The sequence below is a fragment of the Lagenorhynchus albirostris genome, chromosome 15 (genome assembly GCF_949774975.1).
Source record: "Lagenorhynchus albirostris chromosome 15, mLagAlb1.1, whole genome shotgun sequence".
NCBI lineage: Eukaryota > Metazoa > Chordata > Mammalia > Artiodactyla > Delphinidae > Lagenorhynchus > Lagenorhynchus albirostris.
This window is the reverse complement of record NC_083109.1, coordinates 82,993,565-83,012,064: the sequence shown is the minus strand read 5'-3', so window position 1 is coordinate 83,012,064 and position 18,500 is coordinate 82,993,565. Positions and strand designations below refer to the sequence as shown.

Genomic DNA, 18,500 nt, shown 5'->3' with positions numbered 1-18,500 from the left:
TTGGGCATTCGAAAATTCTAGCTGTTTTCAGGTAGTAAGTGTGCTCTGAGTACTAATATAACTGATGATGCTAAATGTATTTCATGCTGACAAAAATACTCATTTCTGCCTTAGAGGTAAAATCTGTTTCTGTAATTATCCCTCTTAAAAGAAATTTAACATGGGAAATTTTTTTCTGCTGTTTCAAAAATCTGTAATGACTATTCCAATTTTTATAAAAGACTATCAAGAAAGAGAGACAATAGGGAATTCCCTGGCGGTCCAGTAGTTAGGACTCCAAGCTTTCACTGCTGGGGGTGCGGGTTCAGTCGCTGGTTAGGGAACTAAGATCCCGCAAGCCGTGCAGCATGGCCAGAAAAAAAGAGAGAGCGAGAGAGAGAAAATGTATTTACTTCTTTGGCTGAGAGTTTTAAATTAATTTACTTACTTTTGGGGCAAAAATTAAATCATGGAAAATGCATTTAAAAGACTATTTAGGAAGAAAAAGTTAATGTGCAAATCATTTTATTTATTTATTTATTTTTTAAACATCTTTATTGGGGTATAATTGCTCATTTTATTTTTTGAAAAAGGTTTAAGAACCAGTAGTTTGTGCATTTGGGATGTATAAGGTGATGGGTTAAGTATTTTCTGGGTTCACGTCTAGCCAGAAAATGCGATGTGAGTTACTGAAGTTCTGTGGCTCTGTGCAACTTTGAGATCTTATTTCAGTAGGTGAGCTAAACCATAATAACCAGATACAGAATTCCAGATCTTCCCTGGGAGAAGTCGCTTCAAGTGCTGTTTTTGTTTCTCCCCACAAATATTTCTGACATTTCTTTTACAGTTGTCCTCTAGGGATAAGGGTTTTTGAGATAACTTTATTAGGGTTTCCCTTAGGAGGTGGAATTCTGGGAGCATGATTCCTGCAGGTAGAATTCCTTGGTCATTGGTCAGTCTCAAAGGATAAGAGTGGTAAAGCAGCCTGGTGAGAAGTGCTGTGTCTCTTATATTGGAACCACGCTGGAAGGTACATATATATCAGAGATTCCCCATTTCTTGTTAATATGTTAACATTGGCTTCAAATTCGAGCAAGAGATTATTGCCTCTCTGCCTCCAAAACACCTCGTGGCTCGTGGCTTGACCTTCACGGTCCTGCGTATTCACCTGGGCTCTGTGAACGAGCAGCAGGCGGATGCAGCTCAGGCCCGCGGCCAGCAGCCGGCCGGCCTTGCTTGACGCGGTGCACACCGCCAGCTTCAGGGCCATGTTGCCTGTGGAGGAGACGGCGCAGTTGACGTTTGCCCCGTGGGCAGTGAGCGTTTCTATCACCTCCTTATTCAGTATATCTGCAGCCATGTGCAGGGGTGTCATGCTGGACTCGTTTATGGCGTTGACCTGGGCACCGTTGTGGGCCAGGATGGAGAGAACCGGGTAGGTTCCGTACGTGATGGCCAGGTGGAGCCGGGAGTGCCCGTTGCTGCTCTCCGCTCGCGCATTCACCTGGGCCCCGTGTTCGCACAAAATGCGGAGACACAGGACGGTGTTGTTCTGGATGTCTGTCAGGATCCTTTGGATTCTGTTCCCCGGCTTCGTCCACGTGGCAGAGGTGATGGGCCAGTGCAGAAGCATCAGGTGGCGTGTGGTGAGGCCTCTTGTGTCTCTGGAATAGGTACTGATGGCAGATTGCACTCAGTTCACAGTGGGAATGGCTCGACGCAGAGAGCTACTGCTTAAGAAGGCAACACTTATTTAAGATAATCCCCCGTAATTACTCTAGAGAAGTGTTTGAGAATCTGCATTGCTGTTTAATTTCTTGGGGTATCCCAGCGTCTTGCGGGGACAGGGTGGTATGCATCGCAGCACGGAGGGGCCCAGCTTCCTATCGCAGCTCATGTCAGCTTTGTTACTCCTGCTGGGACGGTGGCCTCTTCCAGGTTGCATCTCAGTTAGCTCTGTGTCCACAGTCCCTCAGGGCTGTGCTGAGTTAGCAGCCATTCAGTAAAATTGTGCGGACTCGAGTGTGATCCGGAATTCCCACAGAAGTGAGCTGTGAAGGGGCAGAACGCCCGCTGACTCAGTCCCTGGTGGCCCCGCACCGGCTCCTCTACCTGGCCTTCTCACTCGTGTGTGTGGATGGCAGGGGCTGCAGCTGGAGTTTATCGTCAGTCCCTCCCCAGCACAGGCGGAGTGAGAGTTTGACAACTCGGCCCTCATCTCCTTTCCTGAAATCTCTCAGGATTGCCTCCAAAATTCCTTGATTGTGGCAGAGAAAAGGGAAGGTCTCTTATGAGCATCTGACCGCTCCACTGCGATGAGAAGATGACTTTTCAGTTCACCTGTTGATTTAGTGTAAGCCCTGCACCAGGGGTGTGGGGAAACAGCAGACTCCCCACGCTGCAGAGCTTACAATCAGGTGTGGAAGCATTAATCCGAAAGAGCTAAGTAAACAGGCCAGTGGGCAAAGAGGTCTGCAGGCCCCACCCAGGGCGAGAAAGGGTGGGAAGGCTGTACTGAGGAATCCTGTGGGGAGGGGGAACATGATGGTCCAGTCCTGGGAGGACCTGCAGAGCTGGAGTGGGGCTCGGGGGCAGGGTGAGAGCAAGACGGGGTGGGGCGCCCTTCCGGAGCGTGGTAAGGATTTGGGGCTCGACTCTCTTTTATACCATGTGCTTCTCCCATTCATTCAGATGATATTTATTGGGCACTTAGGAAGTGTCAGCATTGGTTTAGGCGGTGAAGATATATTGGGAAGCAAGATGAACTTCTTTCCAAGAAAATCCCTTGCCTCTTTCCATTTTCTTATTTTTCGTATCTAACTTAGGTTGTTAAACTCCCTGAGGGCTGTGACCAGGAGTTAATTTTCCACAACACCATTGCTGAGCGCTTAATACTTAACGATGCTTTAAGTGGGCTGACTGATTTGTGTTCCTGTATTATTTCCGGTTTTCAGAGGATCTCATCTAGTCAGTAAGGAAATTGGTTTATTCCAAACGTGGTAACCTGTAGTCCATCACCTGTGGAGAATGGATGAGTCCAGACATGATCGGGAAAGGAACACAGATCGTGTGTGTCCTCATTTAGAAACAGTCACCTGTTGAGTTAACTTACCTTACTTCTGGGTCTGCTTCATGTTCTAACAAACAAAGCAAACTCTGTGCCTTGCGGTATTCCGCAGCCAGGATGGGGATGATGGACTGCGTCTGCTTTGGGGGGAAAAATACATTACAAGTAGCCCGATATAGTTAGAATAATTGTGTTAGCTTGCTATTTCAAAGGAAATAATTGTATTTAGCATCTCTTTGGTTCAGTATTTCTCTGTTATGTGCACTGAAATTCTCCTTTTGCGTTTTAAATTACCCCAAACCAGTCAATTTTAGATTGATATTATAAAAATCTGTATTTTACATACATGCAGATTTACCAAGGCAGCAGATATAATTTACTTAAAGCTTCGAAAGTTGATTCTTGTGAAGAGCTCATTGTGTAAAATTAATGGTAATTGCTATCAAGTCCCTTGGTCCTTAAATTGGCCCAGAGAGTCATTGACAAGTAGGTTTTGTTTTTTAAGCCTTTGCCAAAGTCATAGCATCAGTAGTATAACCTGCACGTTTAGGGTTTCACAGTTAATGCTGCTTGTATTCTGTCTATGGTTAGCAGAGCTGTTTATGCGCGTTTACACACACACACACACACACACGCCTTTACAGCACGACTGCAAGATAAGGGCAGAGGGTGACTTTCTGAAAAAAATTTAAGTTATAAGGGTAATAATTACTGTATAAAAATTCAGAAAATGAAAAACTATATGTAAAAAAGGGAGAAATAATTCCAGCACACAGACATAATCAGCACGGGCACATCTGAGAGGATGACATTGATGTTCTTCCAACCAAGCGAGCCCCAGTCTCTGCCCCTGTGATCCCTGGAAGGAGTCGTCGCAGACTCAGCAGAACACGGCTTTGGGTGTGCGGTGTGCGCAGCGTGGACCATCCAGCCTCGGGCACGGTGAAGGCAGCCAGGTGTAGTGAGTCCTCAAGAATCAGGTGGCGCTCCTTCTGAAGCATCACGTTTTTTTTTCTCAAAGTGACTGAGAGGAGAACGCGGGTACCTGGCTCAGCAGTGATCTGTAGCTGGTGGAGTTGGCCAGAACGGCCGTGGGCTGGTTGACAGGTGGCTTCTAAGCAGAGCCCGGAGTGCGGTGCTGCCCTCCCTCAGGATGGCCTCGTAGAGCCTGGTGTGGAATGACGCCACCGCGCCCTCTTCCGGGGCCTGGGCCCCGTCAGCCACCAGCCCCCTGCTGCCTCTCTTGGTTATGTTTCCCATGAGTACCACTTCGAGGGGGGACTTAGGAATTCAGGGCAAACGCGTTACAGAATTGGTCAGTCTCAGTCTCTTTATGATTCTTTCCATTCAGTTCTAGAACTGTTGAGAATGGTATCCGTGAAGATGATGATGCATTTTTATATCAGAACCAAACTTTTTCACATGTTGTTCCTGTATCTACAGTGCCAGCTACAGGAGGACAGTTTCCAGGACTTTCTACTTAGTCACAAAAGCGTAGCCAGATTATCATCTTGCACCTAAGATTGTTTCTGTTTTCTCTTCCCATTCAGCTACTGTTAGAAAAATCTGACAACGCTAAAATAAGGGAATTTATACAAACAAAACATTTACATTAAGAAGATCTAACTTTTAAGTTAAACGTTTTCCAGTTTTTAATGGAATTCCACCCCGCCTCCAACAGAGGTGCATTTTCCACTGGTCTGGGGGTACTTCCATCGGGAAATGTGTTGGGTCTGTGATGACTGCTTCAATAGAGTGAAATGTGTACCTTTAGAGTGTGACCTGGCCGTCCCCAACCCTGGCTAACATGTTAGATCATCTGGGAGCTTTAAAAAACATCAATGTTTTCATTAACAATAATAATCATCAAAGTCTTTGACTTGTTGAGAGGATAGTAGTTACTAAAACCTTCTCGGTGCCTCTGAAGTCCCGTCAGGGCTGAAATGCACTTGTGCACAAGCATGCTGTACATTAGTGGAATAAGCTGGGGACTTTAAGTGATGTCGACGCCTGTGTCCACCTCCAGGAAATCTGATTTAATCCGTCTGGGGAGTGGCTTGGCTGCTGAGATTTGTTTAAAGTTCCTCCGGTGATGCTGATGTGCGGCCGAGTTTGAGAACCACTGCTCTCATTTTTAATTCTTGAGGGGCTGTTGGCTCCTGAGTTGAAAACTCTCAGCATCTACATGTTTTCACTACTCATTCTAGAACACCGTGGAGTTGACCTGTTCTGTTTGTTTCCAGCCCAGAAATATTTTTCTTCATGGCCCCAATCAGCAAGTAAAAATAGGAGACTTTGGCCTGGCCTGTGCAGACATCATCCAGAACACAGACTGGGCCAATGGAAATGGAAAGAGTAAGTTTGTTTTGGTGGTTGTTTTTGTTTGGTTTTGCATTAAAAAAAGAGAGAGAGAGACATGGTTGAACACTGTCAGTATTTAAAGAGAATCAGAAAGACTTAACAGCAAAGGTGAGATTTAAAAAAAAAGCAACTATCATTTCCTTGGGAGCTGCAATGCCCTGCTCAGTCAGGGGTCTTTATGTGGACAGTGCTAACCCTGCCATGCTTAATCTCTGGCTTTTCAAATTACAGGGACACCCACACACACCTCCAGAGTGGGCACTTGCCTGTATGCTTCCCCTGAACAGTTGGAGGGATCTGAGTATGATGCCAAGGTAGTGTTTGTTCCCTTCTGCCCTTTCAGTGGACTTACCCTGCAGTCGTAAGTAATAAAAAGTACAGTAAATGCAGTGGAAGGTCTGACGTCGAAGTGATTTGGAAATAGCGGAGTGTGGTAGGTTATCTCTTACACCAAACTACCATAGTGCGAAGCCTCACTTTTCAACTGAATCTGACTTTTTTAGGCTATTTTACTGTTTCCAAATCCGTGGGTGTCACAAAATAATTTTTGCAATGAGCTTTCCCTTTAAGATACCACCTTCCCCTCAGGAAGGCAGGATTCACCAGTCTTGTTTTCAGCCGTTCACTCTGCCTTCAGGCTTAGGTAAATCAGTGCCCCCGACAAGTGTACCACCTGCTTCCCTCTGAGGCTGAATGAAGATGCGGAAAAGTTTTAATCCAGCTCGTTCCTCGAAGAAATGTTAAAGTAAATTCTTTTCTCAAAATAACAGCCTAGTAAATTTTCTTCCTTTTGATGAATCATTCAACTTTTTAGTGATTGGGAAAGAGCTGCCAGAAAAACCATGGCAGCTCCGAAAATCCTATGTAGTAAACACCTTCCTAAAAGACTGTTTTTAGGAAAAGTGACAGGTTTTATGCAGAGTTTGCTAAAACTTTACTAAGAATGCCTAACTCTTAGCGGAGGCAGAGGTGGGACCGGGGTAGGCCGCAGGGACCCTCGGTGACCTCTCATGTCTCTCTCAGGCTATACCTGGCCTGGGTTTTCAAGGAGCAGTGGAGTCAGTTGTATGGTAGTGACCGCTCTGGGTGGCCGGGATCACCCCTGCCCCTCGCCTGGCCCTCAGTCCTTCGTGCCCCTGGATGCCCCTTTTTGGTGTTAGAGCTGGGGATTGCAAGAGTACAGTCATCTGTCTGTAGATCACCTACAGTAGATCCAGCTGGCAGACACCTGCCTCTGTGAGGGACGAGCCAGCCCGCTGTGTTCCCTCCATTGTAGGGACTGTCGATCATCCTTCTGTAGAAAATCCTCTCGCTTTTGAAAGGAAGGTGGGTGGGAATGGAAATGTTACTCTGTGTATTTCACTACTGATTGACCGTTTCCCCCCTTTTTCAGTCAGATATGTATAGCTTGGGTGTTATCCTGCTGGAGCTCTTTCAGCCGTTTGGGACAGAAATGGAGCGAGCACATGTTTTAACGGGTTTAAGAACTGGACAGATCCCCGAGTCCCTCAGTAAAAGGTGTCCCGTCCAAGCCAAGTACATCCAGCACTTAACCAGAAAGAGCTCATCCCAGAGGCCGTCTGCTGTTCAGCTGCTGCAGAGTGAACTCTTCCAAAATTCTGGAAATGTATGTATGGTTTTTTTAATACTGGGGGAAATATGAAGCTTAAAATGGAATTTGTTTAAATTGTGAATCCCATTTCACGAAGCGCAGTTGAGCTTAGAGTCAGGTTTATGGAAACAAAATATTTCAACCCATTCTCAGAGTTGCCAGTGGTGTACTTGTCAGGTAAGCTAGATGACCACTGCCAACTGTCTACTCTGAAAATGGTCACATGGGCTCCAGTTTTGAGCCTCATCTTGCTAAGTCAAAAGGTTTTAGTTTTCCTTTCCAACTATGGTATATGGCCTTTTATGAATTATCATCAAGTATCTACTAGTAGAAGGGCACACACACCAAAGGATATAGGACAGCAGTGCTTCTCAGGGGAGCTGGAGCATCTGTGGCTGAGACCGCCTTACCCACCCTGAGATCTCAGCATCCCCGTGTGGAGTCTGGTTTTCTGTCCTGTGAGGGGTCCTGCTCCAGGCAGCCATCCCCTTCCTCCGTCCTGACGTGTCGTTTCAGTGCCAGGTATACACAGAAACTTTCTAAGACTTAAAAAAGCTTGACTCAAAGAGAAATTCACAGGTTCTCTAGTGCTTTGCTACTCAAAGTGGGTCCTCCGACCAGCGGCATCAGCCTTACCTGGGAGCTTGTTAGAAACACAGGCTCCGGGGCTCCCCCCCAGACCTGCACTGTAGTGAGATCTCCGAGTAACTTATACCCAGCGTGTGAGCAGCAGTGGGTGGACGCACCGGCTCCAGAGTGCGGGCTCCAGACCAGCAGCGTAAAATCACCATGAACTCGACAGAATTCTTAGACCGCCCCCCCGCTTCCCCCACTGACCTATAAAAGAGACATCTGGGGGAGAAGGGGCTGCTCTCTGAGCTTCTGCAAACCTCGAGGCGGTTCTGATGCACACGAGTTGGGGAACCACTTGCAACTGGTTAGTTGATTTGTCTTTTGTTTAAGGCTTATTTGTGTTCAAGTAAAACAGTGAATTTTAGTAGATTGAACAGTAAATGGGTAGGTGTAGTGCTTTTCTCTCAGTCTCTGAAAATAGCAGATGTGGTTGTTAAATTGATATCCTTGTATGGAGAGAATTTTCTAACTCCCTGTGAAGCTAGAGTAGAGACCGTAGTTATTTGTTGTTAATGGTAAGGATTTCTCCTTCTTGCAGAATTGTTTATAAAGTAACCTGTGCATACCTGCAGAGATAAATTTGCATAGACAGGTGGCCCTTACTTTGCACTTTGTGTAGTGCAGGACTGTGACAATGACCACGCAGAGCTCACAGCATACAAAAGGAGCTTAATAATCAATGGGGAAAGTTACGGTCGTTCCATGACCTTTAAAAATGTTTGTCAGAACATTAAAACTCTCTTATTATCAGTTACAGATGTTTGTGGAAATGAAAAAAATTATAAAACTATAATTGAGAATGAAAGTGTTTCAAGAGTGGTTTGAATAGTGCCCACCATCTTGTCCTGGAACTTAGGGCACGGAGTGAGCATCTTTTCTGTGCCCTGGTGACTCGTCATACTCCTCGCTAAGTTTGGGTCAGTTTCTGGCATTTTACCTTCGGCACTTTTGATGTTATGATCCGTCCCCAAGAGTTCTTTAATGTGAAGTTTTCTTGGGGCATCTTCATCCTTCTGCTCACGTTGATAAGCGGTCTTCGCTCAGGGCATCCGATGGTGGCGGGATCAGCATTCCCACGATCAGCTCTTTCGTCTGTAACACCATGCGTTTGATATTCACTTCTAGCATCCTCACTTTTCATGACTTTGCTGTACTTTCATCTTCGTTGGCCAGTTCCCTCTTTCAAAAACGTCACGTGGGTTTATCACTGGGAGACAGGAGGCAGCACAACTCCACACACTGCCCGTGTGTGAACCGACTAACAGGTGCACGGTGACCAACCAGCAAAGCCGTTGAAAGAAGTGATGATTGTTCCTGATTATGACATGTATGGTGGGTCACATAGTGTTTCGTGGACTGAAGTGCTAAGGCAATTAGTCACTATACCTTGGTAACTGACACTTAACCCACGTTGCTGGGTGACGCGTAATAAGCTGTGAGAACTGGAATCCACGCATATTGGAAGTGTGCAGAGAGGCAGGCCTGTATGTTTAAAAGTAAAGGAAGAAGCCGTGGTAACGGAGCTTAAAATTTTCTCTCTTTACAGGTTAATCTCACCCTACAGATGAAGATACTAGAGCAAGAAAAAGAAATTGAAGAACTAAAGAAGCAGCTAAGTCTCCTCTCTCAGGACAAAGGGGTTAAGAGGGTGACTTGAAAGATGGGGGTGTGCCCGTGTAGCCTCAATAGGCTCTGTAGATATGAGAGTGGACTTTTTAAGCTAAATAGTCAACTGGAATGTAAATTTTCAGTCTTTATTAGGGTGTGGCTGGTATAACTCTAATTACGTTTAGTGAGCCTGTATAAGACGTATTAAAGCGAGGCTGTGAAAGTACCCTTTAAGGCTGGCATTTTGAACCGGAGACTGCTCGAAACGAAGCCTGTTCTGTTCTTGCCTTTCTCCTACCCCACACGCTCCTTTTCCTGGACTTCTCACTTTAATATTACCGTCCATCCAGTCTCTGAAAGTGAAAGTGTAGGCCTCATCCTCAGCTGTTCTTTCTCTCTTGAACTCTGCCTGTTGACCACCAAGTCCTCCTCTAGGTTCTACTGCAGAAACCTAAGTGTGCTCTGGACCCATCGCTGCCCAAGCCCAGGCCCGCGCACGAGCTGCACCGTTCCAAGTGGACAGCTGCTGGCCTTCCTAACCTCCACACCGCGCTGTTCCCACGGGCTCCCTCCTTCCTCACAGACTTGCTTCCCCCCAAGTCTACATTCCTTGAAGGCAGCGATATGATACGTTCGTATTTGTACCCCAGTGTGCCTGCCACGTAGCTGGCAATCGTCACGGTATATTGCATACAGTGTTGCTGGGTTTTAAATAAAATGAAAACCACAAATTAATTATATGATGCATTTATTGATATTTAACCACTGGCCTAGATAGAGACTTTGATTTTAGTACAAGTCCCTTTACCAATAATAGGCACAAAACAGCACCATCCTTAAAATTTAAACCCGTTAAAATCAGTGACTGAGGCTCACTGAAGGAGCTCGAGGGCCATGTGAAAAGGGGCCAGGTTTTCACAGGCCCTCATCCACTTCTGCACGTTGGCTGGCGCTGTCCCACTGCAGCTCCCTGTCTGCTGGAGAACGGACCACAGCACGACATCCGCCACCGTGAGTTCATTCCCAACGAGCCAGGGACTCTTCCCGAGAGCAGAGTTCATGGAGCGGAACACAGCGGCTTTTTCTTTACTGCTTCCCTCTTTTAGCTGAAAAATCGCTATATCTACCCAGCTATCTATGAGGGTTAAATTCACAGCATCCTGCTTCTGGCCAAAGAGAGAGAACAGGAAGCGTGCAATGTTCCCTTCTCCTTCGATGGGACACATCGTTTGGACACTGAACTTCATCTGAGTCTTCGGCACTGAAAAGAAATAAGCACTCCATGAAATGTCAACAAGAGCAGCACCGCCGGAGGAAGTGCTTGTAGAGCGTGGCAAGGGGAGTCCCTGTTGGTCACGAACTGGTGGCGAGGGAAAGTGTATTTTCAAGAAAATCGCAGTTTTAGTCGGTCTCCAAAAGGTTAGTAATATTCAAGAAAGTTTAAACTGCAGGTTTAAACGGTGCAAACTTTAAGTTATAAAGTAACCATTTCTGGTATTTGATGATGACAGTTTTCAAGCTAGAAAGGACCTCAGACCATCTGTTCCAACCCCTGTGCCTAAGGACCTGGGCATGAGGCCTGGAGACCAGGGGTCCCATCTCCCAGGCCAGGACCTCCTGCTGCCCTCACCCTGGCTCTCCACGTGTGGCTGAGGGCAGTAAGGCCTTGATGGATGGACATGAACTCAATTCCCTCTGTAGGAACTTAACCGGGAGAAGTGCACACACCAGTGAGATAACGAATAAATGACATCCTGCCACCCTTTAATGGATAATCTCCATTAAAAGAGGACGTCAGTGTCCCCAAAATGATGGGTTTTGGAATGTGAGGGCAAGACGGCCGTGACAGCCGTGACTCCCCTGCCCTGGCCGGTTAGACAGGATTCCCTCGGAGACTGCCGTCAGTTGAGACCTTCACCTTCCCAGAGGAAGAAGGTGTGCCTGCTCCTCTTGTAGGACCCCCACAAGCTCTCTAGACTTTGACGGCAAGCAGCCCCTTTCCCATTCCCCATTGCCTCCTAGTCACGCAGCCCCTCCGCTTACCGTCCTTCCAAATCAGAGTAAAACCCAGCTGGTACTCGTGACGGGGCTGCTGCCTCGTCTGCTCGCCGAAGCACTTGAGGAGGTTTGCCGGCACACTCTTGACGGCTGAGTGCGTGTGAACAGTGGACAGGACCTTGTAGTGGTCACAGAGCAGCCGGTGCAGCACGAGCAGGGAGAGGGGTGGCGAGGCGGGGTTGGCGTTGATCACGATGTCCTTCAGTGCCCCGTAATCCTGGGGAGCAAACCCCAGCAGAGCAGATGACACCAACAGCAACCCGAGTGCTGACACTGTACCAGGTGCTGTGCTTAGAACCCCACCAGGCTTCTCTAAAGAATCGTCACCTCCCGGGAAGAAGGTACTAATGTCACCCGACCTGCAGCCAAGGATGTGAGTGCTGGGGATGGAAGGAAGCTACCAAGGGGGCTCGGCTCGGTAGGAAGCAGGGGACAGCAGCCAACTCCAACCCTCCACCCCTGCAATGCTGCTCCCAATAAATAAAAGGTGACTCTACTCAGATTAGTACAACATGTTAGGATTGACACCTCTATTTGTCCCTAAGTTAAAAAAAAAAATCACACGTGTAATTACTCCATTTACTAAATCTTTCTAATGCCCGACAGGATATAGTTTCTACAGCAATTTGTTTGAGTTACGTGTCAATGAAGAACCCCTTGGAAAACGGTCTTCGCTCAGGGAGATTTTAAAAAACTAGGTGTGAATTAAAGTGCCAAAACACACTGCCTTTTTATTTTATTTTGTTTTTAAAATTTATTTTATTGAAGTATAGTTGATTTGCAACACGCACTGCCTTTAGATGTGGACTATCTTATTTCTGTACATCCGCTCTTCATAACTAATGAACTCATATGATACAACAGAGGCCAAACTCTTTGGCTTTCTGTCCACAGCCGGCCACAATCTGGCCTCTGGTCTTGCCACTCCTGACCGATGCCCTTCATGTGGACCTATGCTGGATGCTCCGCATTTCTCTGAACATATCGTGTTACTTGATGCCGTGCCTTCTGCGGTGTCAAGATTCATCTGAAGCACCGTGTGCTCTGGGAGGCCCCCCGGCATGCTGGGACACCCAGCACAGCTGTCTCACCGACTCATCCCCTATGCAGACTGGCTCCCTGGGGGACTGGCTGAGTGGGGTCTCATGGGCCCCCGGCGCATGCAAACACGAACTGGGGGATGAAGGGATACATGAGTGCAGAGGGATGGACGTTACCAAAAACAGCTCTGGGGGAGACATGGCAATGCTGCCTCCGCTTGTTAGGTCTTTAAGCAGGACTGTTGTCTATCACCAATTCTGGGGGAGGGTGCTAGCAGGGATTCTTGGGACGAACCCTCTTGCACCCACTTGTAACAAGATATTCTTTCTTTGCATTATCAGATTGTCCTGTAAATCAACTGAAGCCTGTAGACTGACATTAAAGGTGGCTGATGCAACTGAATTTTTTTTTTTTTTTTTTTTTTTTGCGGTACGCGGGCCTCTCACTGTTGTGGCCTCTCCCGTTGCGGAGCACAGGCTCCGGACGCGCAGGCTCAGCGGCCATGGCTCACGGGCCCAGCCGCTCCGCGGCATGCGGGATCTTCCCGGACCAGGGCTCGAACCCGTATCCCCTGCACTGGCAGGCGGATTCTTAACCACTGTGCCACCAGGGAAGCCCGATGCAACTGAATTTTAACACAGCAAACTGAATTTAAGCAAAATACGTCTGAGGTATGAGACTGTGACTGGCTTTTAGCAACAAATTGCGAAAGGATCGGTGGGGATTTTGCGCCTAGACAGCCCAGGCTCTGAAATTCAAGCCACTCTCAAAGAGTCGGGGTGGACTTGGCTGAACTCAGAGAAGCATTGAGTGTACGACCATTTCTCCAGGGCTCGGAGTCTGCCGGGAGCTGCCTGCAGTAGCAGGAAGCAGGGATTCTTGACTCCCTCTTCTGCCTAAGGATCCCCCCCACCCGTTCTCTACCGGGTCTGAGAAATCCAGAAGCTGCATTAGAGCCTGCCTGGCTTCACTCAACGCTCATGAATCTGTTCTGTGCAGAGGCACAATCAGAGGAGGAATGTGCTTTTGCACCACCTTTGAAAACTCGAAAACCAAGGCTTTAATCCCAGCAGCACAATTTTCCAGCACTAATATCCACCTAGCACGCCGACGTTCCTTAGCTTTCTAGATGCACTCACCTTTCCAAGCACGGAATTTAAGTCCAATGCACTGGTCGATAAAGCAGCGGGCTCGTCAGCTTGGATTATGTTGCTTACATCCAAGTCCGCGTCTGGTGTCTGAATCATCTTGGAGAGACCATCGACCGCAGCTTTCAATTCATACAGGCGTTTTAAAATATCATCTTGGCGGGACTCAAGAGCTTGAAGAGATGGGTCCGACTCTTCCTAAACAGACCAACATCAAAACGTTCACTTCCTCTCACATCAAAGCAGTCTGTTTGATCACTTGTCTTCCACTTAGTTCGAACCTCCCACCTTTCAGAAGACATTAAAATGAAGTTAGCAGAATCATCTCATTTGCTCCAGTCCAATAGGTCCTGCAAATCAATCCCCAAATGCTATAAAACAAATAATGTTGTGCCTGAAAGCCACTCAGAAATTCCAGGACTCCTATTTCAGATGATTTAGTCTTTAAGAACAGAGAAGGAGAGAAGACGAACACAAATTGTTCTTTCTATCAAACTAGTTCAAAATACTTTGCGTAAATGAATAGAAGATGATTGGGGGTGGCGATGAGGATGTAATCAATCATACTAATCGAAGGGAAAAGGGAGCACACACAGGTTAAGAGAAAAGTGTCCTTAGGCTTAGAAGTATGTCCGGGAGGGTCAAATGATCCATTCCCCAAATCATTTTCTAGGCAATACTGGCACTCACATTATCTTAGAATCTAGAACTTTTTCACTGCTGAAATGTATTACTTCATAAAGAGGGAATATTCACATCCTTCATTCACTGAATCTGCATCTTTCTTGCCTGGTACAGTGGACTAGCATACCATAAGTAACTAATAACATTGGGTTGGCCAAAAAGTTTGTCTGGGTTGTTCCGTAATGGAACTCTTTGGCCAACCCAATATTTGCTGAGAAATAAATCTCAAATCTCTACAGACTTACTTTATTGTTTATTTATTTATTTAATTTATTTATTTTTGGCTGCGTTGGGTCTTCGTTGCCGCGCATGGGCTTTCTCTAGTTGCGGCGAGCGGGGGCTACTCCTCACCATGGTACACGGGCTACTCAGTGTGGTGGCTTCTCTTGTTGTGGAGCAAGGGCTCCAGGTGCGCGGGCTTCAGTAGTTGTGGCACACAGGCTCAGCAGTTGTGGTGCACAGGCCTAGCTGCTCTGTGGCATGTGGGATCTTTCTGGACCAGGGCTTGAACCCGTGTCCCCTGCATTGGCAGGCGGATTCTTAACCACTGTGCCACCAGGGAAGTCCCTACCAACTTAATTTTTTTATTTTTATTTTTTTGCGGTACGCGGGCCTCCCACTGCTGTGGCCTCTCCCGTTGCGAAGCACAGGCTCTGGACGCGCAGGCTCAGTGGCCATGGCTCACGGGCCCAGCCGCTCCGCGGCATGTGGGATCTTCCTGGACCGGGGCACGAACCCGCGTCCCCTGCATCGGCAGGCGGACTCTCAACCACTGCGCCACGAGGGAAGCCCCCAACTTACTTTAAAAAGCAATAACAAGAAACCTCCCAGCAGTCACACTGTGCAACCTATTTTCAGATTCACAAGCTCTCACAAAAGATAATCCATTTGAGTCAAGAGAACAAAGAACACGTTAAGCATGAGTAAGACACTCATGACTAGACAAAAGGGTCAATAGGCAATGACCTTGAGTTTATTATAAACACGCACTCGTGGCCTCCCCTGGTGGCACAGTGGTTAAGAATCTGCCTGCCAATGCAGGGGACACGGGTTTGAGCCCTGGTCCGGGATGATCCCACGTGCCGCGGAGCAACTAAGCCTGTGCGCCACAACTACTGAGCCTACACGCTGCAACTACTGAAGCCTGCGCATCTAGAGCCCGTACTCCGCAATAAGAGAAGCCACCGCAATGAGAAGCCTGCGCACCACAACGAAGAGTAGCCACCGCTCGCTGCAACTAGAGAAAGCTCGTGTGCAGCAACGAAGACCCAACGCAGCCAAAAATAAAATAAATTTATTTTAAAAAATAATAAAAAATAAACATGCACTCATGATACAGTGTGAGTGTTGGAAGAGTGCCTGATCACATTTGTATGCTGGTGAGTTTAAGGAACATTTTGTTTCTCCCCTTGTCACTCACAACACTGCCCTCTTCGCAGAGCAACCAACTGTTGTCAATTTTCTGGAATCCAATGACTTGTAAGTATGCCTCCATGGTCAATGCCTGAGTCCAAGACACCATTTTTCACCTGGCCTACTTCCACCGGTCACCTTGCATCCATTCTGGTCCACCCCTCCACCCCACCCATCCCTACGATGGCAGCCAGAAATCAAAACAACCTCTTAGGCTAAAAAGCCTAAGATAAATAGCTTGATAAATAGCTTGTAGGAATGGTTCTCTGCTTACCTCCTCTCCCATCATTCTCCCCATTGCTCTGTGCTCTGGCCATGCTGTTCTTTGGATCCTAAACCTGCCACAGGGCTTTTCCTCATCAGGTTCCCTCTGTCTGCAACACCCCTCCCCCTTCTCTCGGCTGGTTAATGCCGATTTACCCTAGAGCTGGATCTCCACGATCTCAGCTCCCCTCACCTGCTGCTCTTGTTTGAGATCAAACAGCAGAGAAATGCAAGATGACTACCATCTGGGTGGGACAAAGAAGGATAGAGTTCAGTGTGCCAATTAAACAATGTGGTGCTGACTGGAAATAAGTGTGCAAAATGTGTGACTGGTAAGGCTGCCACCTGTGTGATATCCTCATGTTACTCAGTATCAGTCCTCCTGAGTAATACTTCCAATCTTTTAATCCAGACTGTATGTGTGCATTCTTTGTGTACAACTTTGCTCATTTCTACAACTGGCAGTCGGGTCCCTGCCCAACCAGGGGCAAAGCACCTACTGTATTCAAAACCCGTCAGCACTCCACTGAAGACTGAACCCAGTAGCTCGATCTGAGGAACGCAAGATACTCAAGTTCTGCTTTACCTACCACACCTTCTAATGCTGGCCTGTTGTTTTCCTTGTTCAGGAGAGACCGTGACTTGGCGTGCTGTGTTTATCCATTTGTTATTTTACATGGATTTAGAAGCTTTTTTTTTTAGAAGCATTTTATTCTTTGTGTTGCTCTCATTTCTCCTGGAGATGCTAGATTTCTAATGATCTATCCACATTGTTATCATCTGCTGTTATCATCTTCTAAGTTGCAAGTTCACAGTTAAATGCCCAAAGGAAGTAGTTAGGCAGCAGACTTAAAAGAAAAAAAAAAAAAGAAAGGGGGACTTGGTCTCAAAAGAGATGTTATGCTCTCCACTCTGGGGTTTTCTTTTTGATTCCATGGGACTGTCCAGTTGAGGGGCACCAGACCATGCCTGCATGGGAATCTCCAGGTGAAGAGATACTGGACCATGCTTGTGTTTTTGCCTTAGCTCTACAGTGAGACAACAGTTGTGTTATTTGGTTTCAAACTAAACTAACCACCGCCCTTCCAATCGAGGCAGAAAGGTCTTAAGACAAAGGATGACAGGGAAAACAAGCCACGAACGTTATCTATTCACTCATCTTGAGCCAGAATGGACAGAAAGTCTCTCCAGTTGGAAAATTAAAATGTGTATTTGCAATTAATAAAAAAAGTCAAAGTTGAGCAGGTACTTTACAAAAGAGGTGAAATCAAAATGCCTAATAAACATGAAAAGGGGCTCGACCGATTTAGCGGTCTCGGAGATATGAACTAAATTACATTAGGATACCACTGTACAGCCACCAGCTTTGGGGAGGGTGCCAACATCAGAAATTCGTATACACTGCGGGTGAGAGCATAAACCGGGATGACCGCTTTGGAAAGCAATCTAATCCAGTTGAAGACAGACCAGCCCACTGAGCCAGCGATCCCATCCCTTAGTATATCCCCTATGCCTGCTCGTGTACAAGAATATTCTGCAGAATAATTCATAACAGCCTAAAATGCAAAACCAGCCGACGCCCGTGAGCAGCGGGATGGATAAAGCCCTGGGGGCACAGTCAAGCCAAGGAGCAGCAGGCCGCAGAGGACGAACGCTTTGCTTTCTCATGGCAGCAAAGGGATTCTTCAAATCATATCTAGAAGAGGCAGCCAGACATTGCAGGGCACACGCTGCATGCTTCCACTTACACCAAGACTACATGGTAGGGATGCATACTCAGGTGACAAAATAAGAGAGAAAAGCAGGACGTAATGACCGTGGAAGTTGGGAACTTTGGGGGTAGTTTTTAGTGGGGCGCTGACAACGTGTTAACTTGAGTGGTGGTGACACTGGGATTCGCTTTATAATTCCTCAAAACGAGCATTTACGTGCTATTCGCTTTTCTGTGGGTAAAATTTCGTCATATAAAAGTTTAAGTAGTCATAAGCGAAAGAAAGATTCCAGATGGATAGCTATTTTAATAGTTGAGTTTACGGTCGTTCGGAGGCCGGCGAGCGCGTGAGGCTGGAGTGGGGTAGGCGATCGGGTCTGGTCCCCACGGTTTGTTCGCGACAGTTCGGGTCCCAAGGTCCGGGCCTGGAAGGACCCCTGCCCCTAGTCCTCCAACTGAGGGCCAGGGCGGCAGCGCGTGCGCACTGAACAAGAGGGCAGCGGGGCGGGGCCGCGGTGGAGCCAGGGCACCTGAGCACTGGACTGGCGGGCGGTGGGACTAGAGCCTTGGCGCCTGGCACTGGGCTGATGCGGGGCCGGGGAAAGGGCCGCGCGCTCCTACCTGCACGTGGCTCGCTGCTGGCGCGGGGCTGGCGATCCTACCGTGCACGTTGGGGAGCCGGTACATGCAGGTGGGAAGCTCTACACGGAGAGATCCACTGCCCTCGTGATAGGGCTTTACCTGGTACATCGGCATTGTGGAACCCAAGGGAGGGAAGGTGGCGGGTGAGAGACACGAACGCTCAGAAACCGTCCAAGTCCCCGACAGGCTGCGGCCACCTCCTTTCCGACCCGGAGGCTGGCGTCCGGGAAAGCTCAGTTCCTGTGCTCTAATTGGCCCCTGCTAATTCGATGTCATGGA

The 18,500-nt window shown here is 47.6% G+C and overlaps 3 protein-coding genes across 7 annotated transcripts in view; 1 reads left to right on the top strand and 2 right to left on the bottom strand.

Moving 5' to 3' along the window:
• Nucleotides 1-9,995, top strand: part of EIF2AK1 (eukaryotic translation initiation factor 2 alpha kinase 1) — a 30,663-nt gene extending 20,668 nt beyond the window's left edge. For both annotated transcript variants that reach the window (XM_060122435.1, XM_060122434.1), the window contains exons 12-15: nt 5,290-5,401; nt 5,639-5,721; nt 6,801-7,034; nt 9,199-9,995. In XM_060122435.1, coding sequence (XP_059978418.1) covers nt 5,290-5,401; nt 5,639-5,721; nt 6,801-7,034; nt 9,199-9,309 — 540 coding nt within the window. In that variant the 3' untranslated portion in view covers nt 9,310-9,995. The remainder of the gene's footprint in view (nt 1-5,289; nt 5,402-5,638; nt 5,722-6,800; nt 7,035-9,198) is intronic.
• On the bottom strand, nt 591-4,306 carry ANKRD61 (ankyrin repeat domain 61). The gene is given in 5 exon segments (XM_060122460.1): nt 591-1,005; nt 1,007-1,643; nt 3,092-3,186; nt 4,092-4,153; nt 4,156-4,306. Coding segments are annotated over 5 exon segments (1,248 nt in total). The 3' UTR covers nt 591-702.
• AIMP2 (aminoacyl tRNA synthetase complex interacting multifunctional protein 2) lies at nt 9,992-18,442 on the bottom strand. 4 transcript variants are annotated; one of them, XM_060122451.1, is made up of 4 exons: nt 18,321-18,442; nt 13,499-13,795; nt 11,304-11,535; nt 9,992-10,521 (listed from the first exon to the last, which is right to left on the bottom strand). In XM_060122451.1, the coding sequence occupies exons 2-4, from the start codon at nt 13,604-13,606 to the stop codon at nt 10,133-10,135; spliced, it is 729 nt and encodes a 242-aa protein (XP_059978434.1). In that variant the 5' UTR covers nt 13,607-13,795; nt 18,321-18,442; the 3' UTR covers nt 9,992-10,132. The 4 variants fall into 4 exon arrangements, with proteins under 4 accessions (XP_059978434.1, XP_059978431.1, XP_059978432.1 ...); XM_060122448.1 differs by having other exon boundaries at nt 13,499-13,705; nt 18,201-18,441; XM_060122449.1 differs by having other exon boundaries at nt 13,499-13,705; nt 18,321-18,441.
• Nucleotides 18,443-18,500: the final 58 nt, after the last annotated feature.

Coding starts and splice junctions, on each gene's coding strand:
- AIMP2 (XM_060122448.1), bottom strand. CDS start 18,335: ATGCCGATGTACCAGGTAAAGCCCTATCACGAGGGCAGTGGATCTCTC. Junction 11,536..13,498: donor TAAATTCCGTGCTTGGAAAG/GTGAGTGCATCT, acceptor TTTGCTCCCCAG/GATTACGGGGCACTGAAGGA. Junction 10,522..11,303: donor TACTCTGATTTGGAAGGACG/GTAAGCGGAGGG, acceptor ATTTCTTTTCAG/TGCCGAAGACTCAGATGAAG.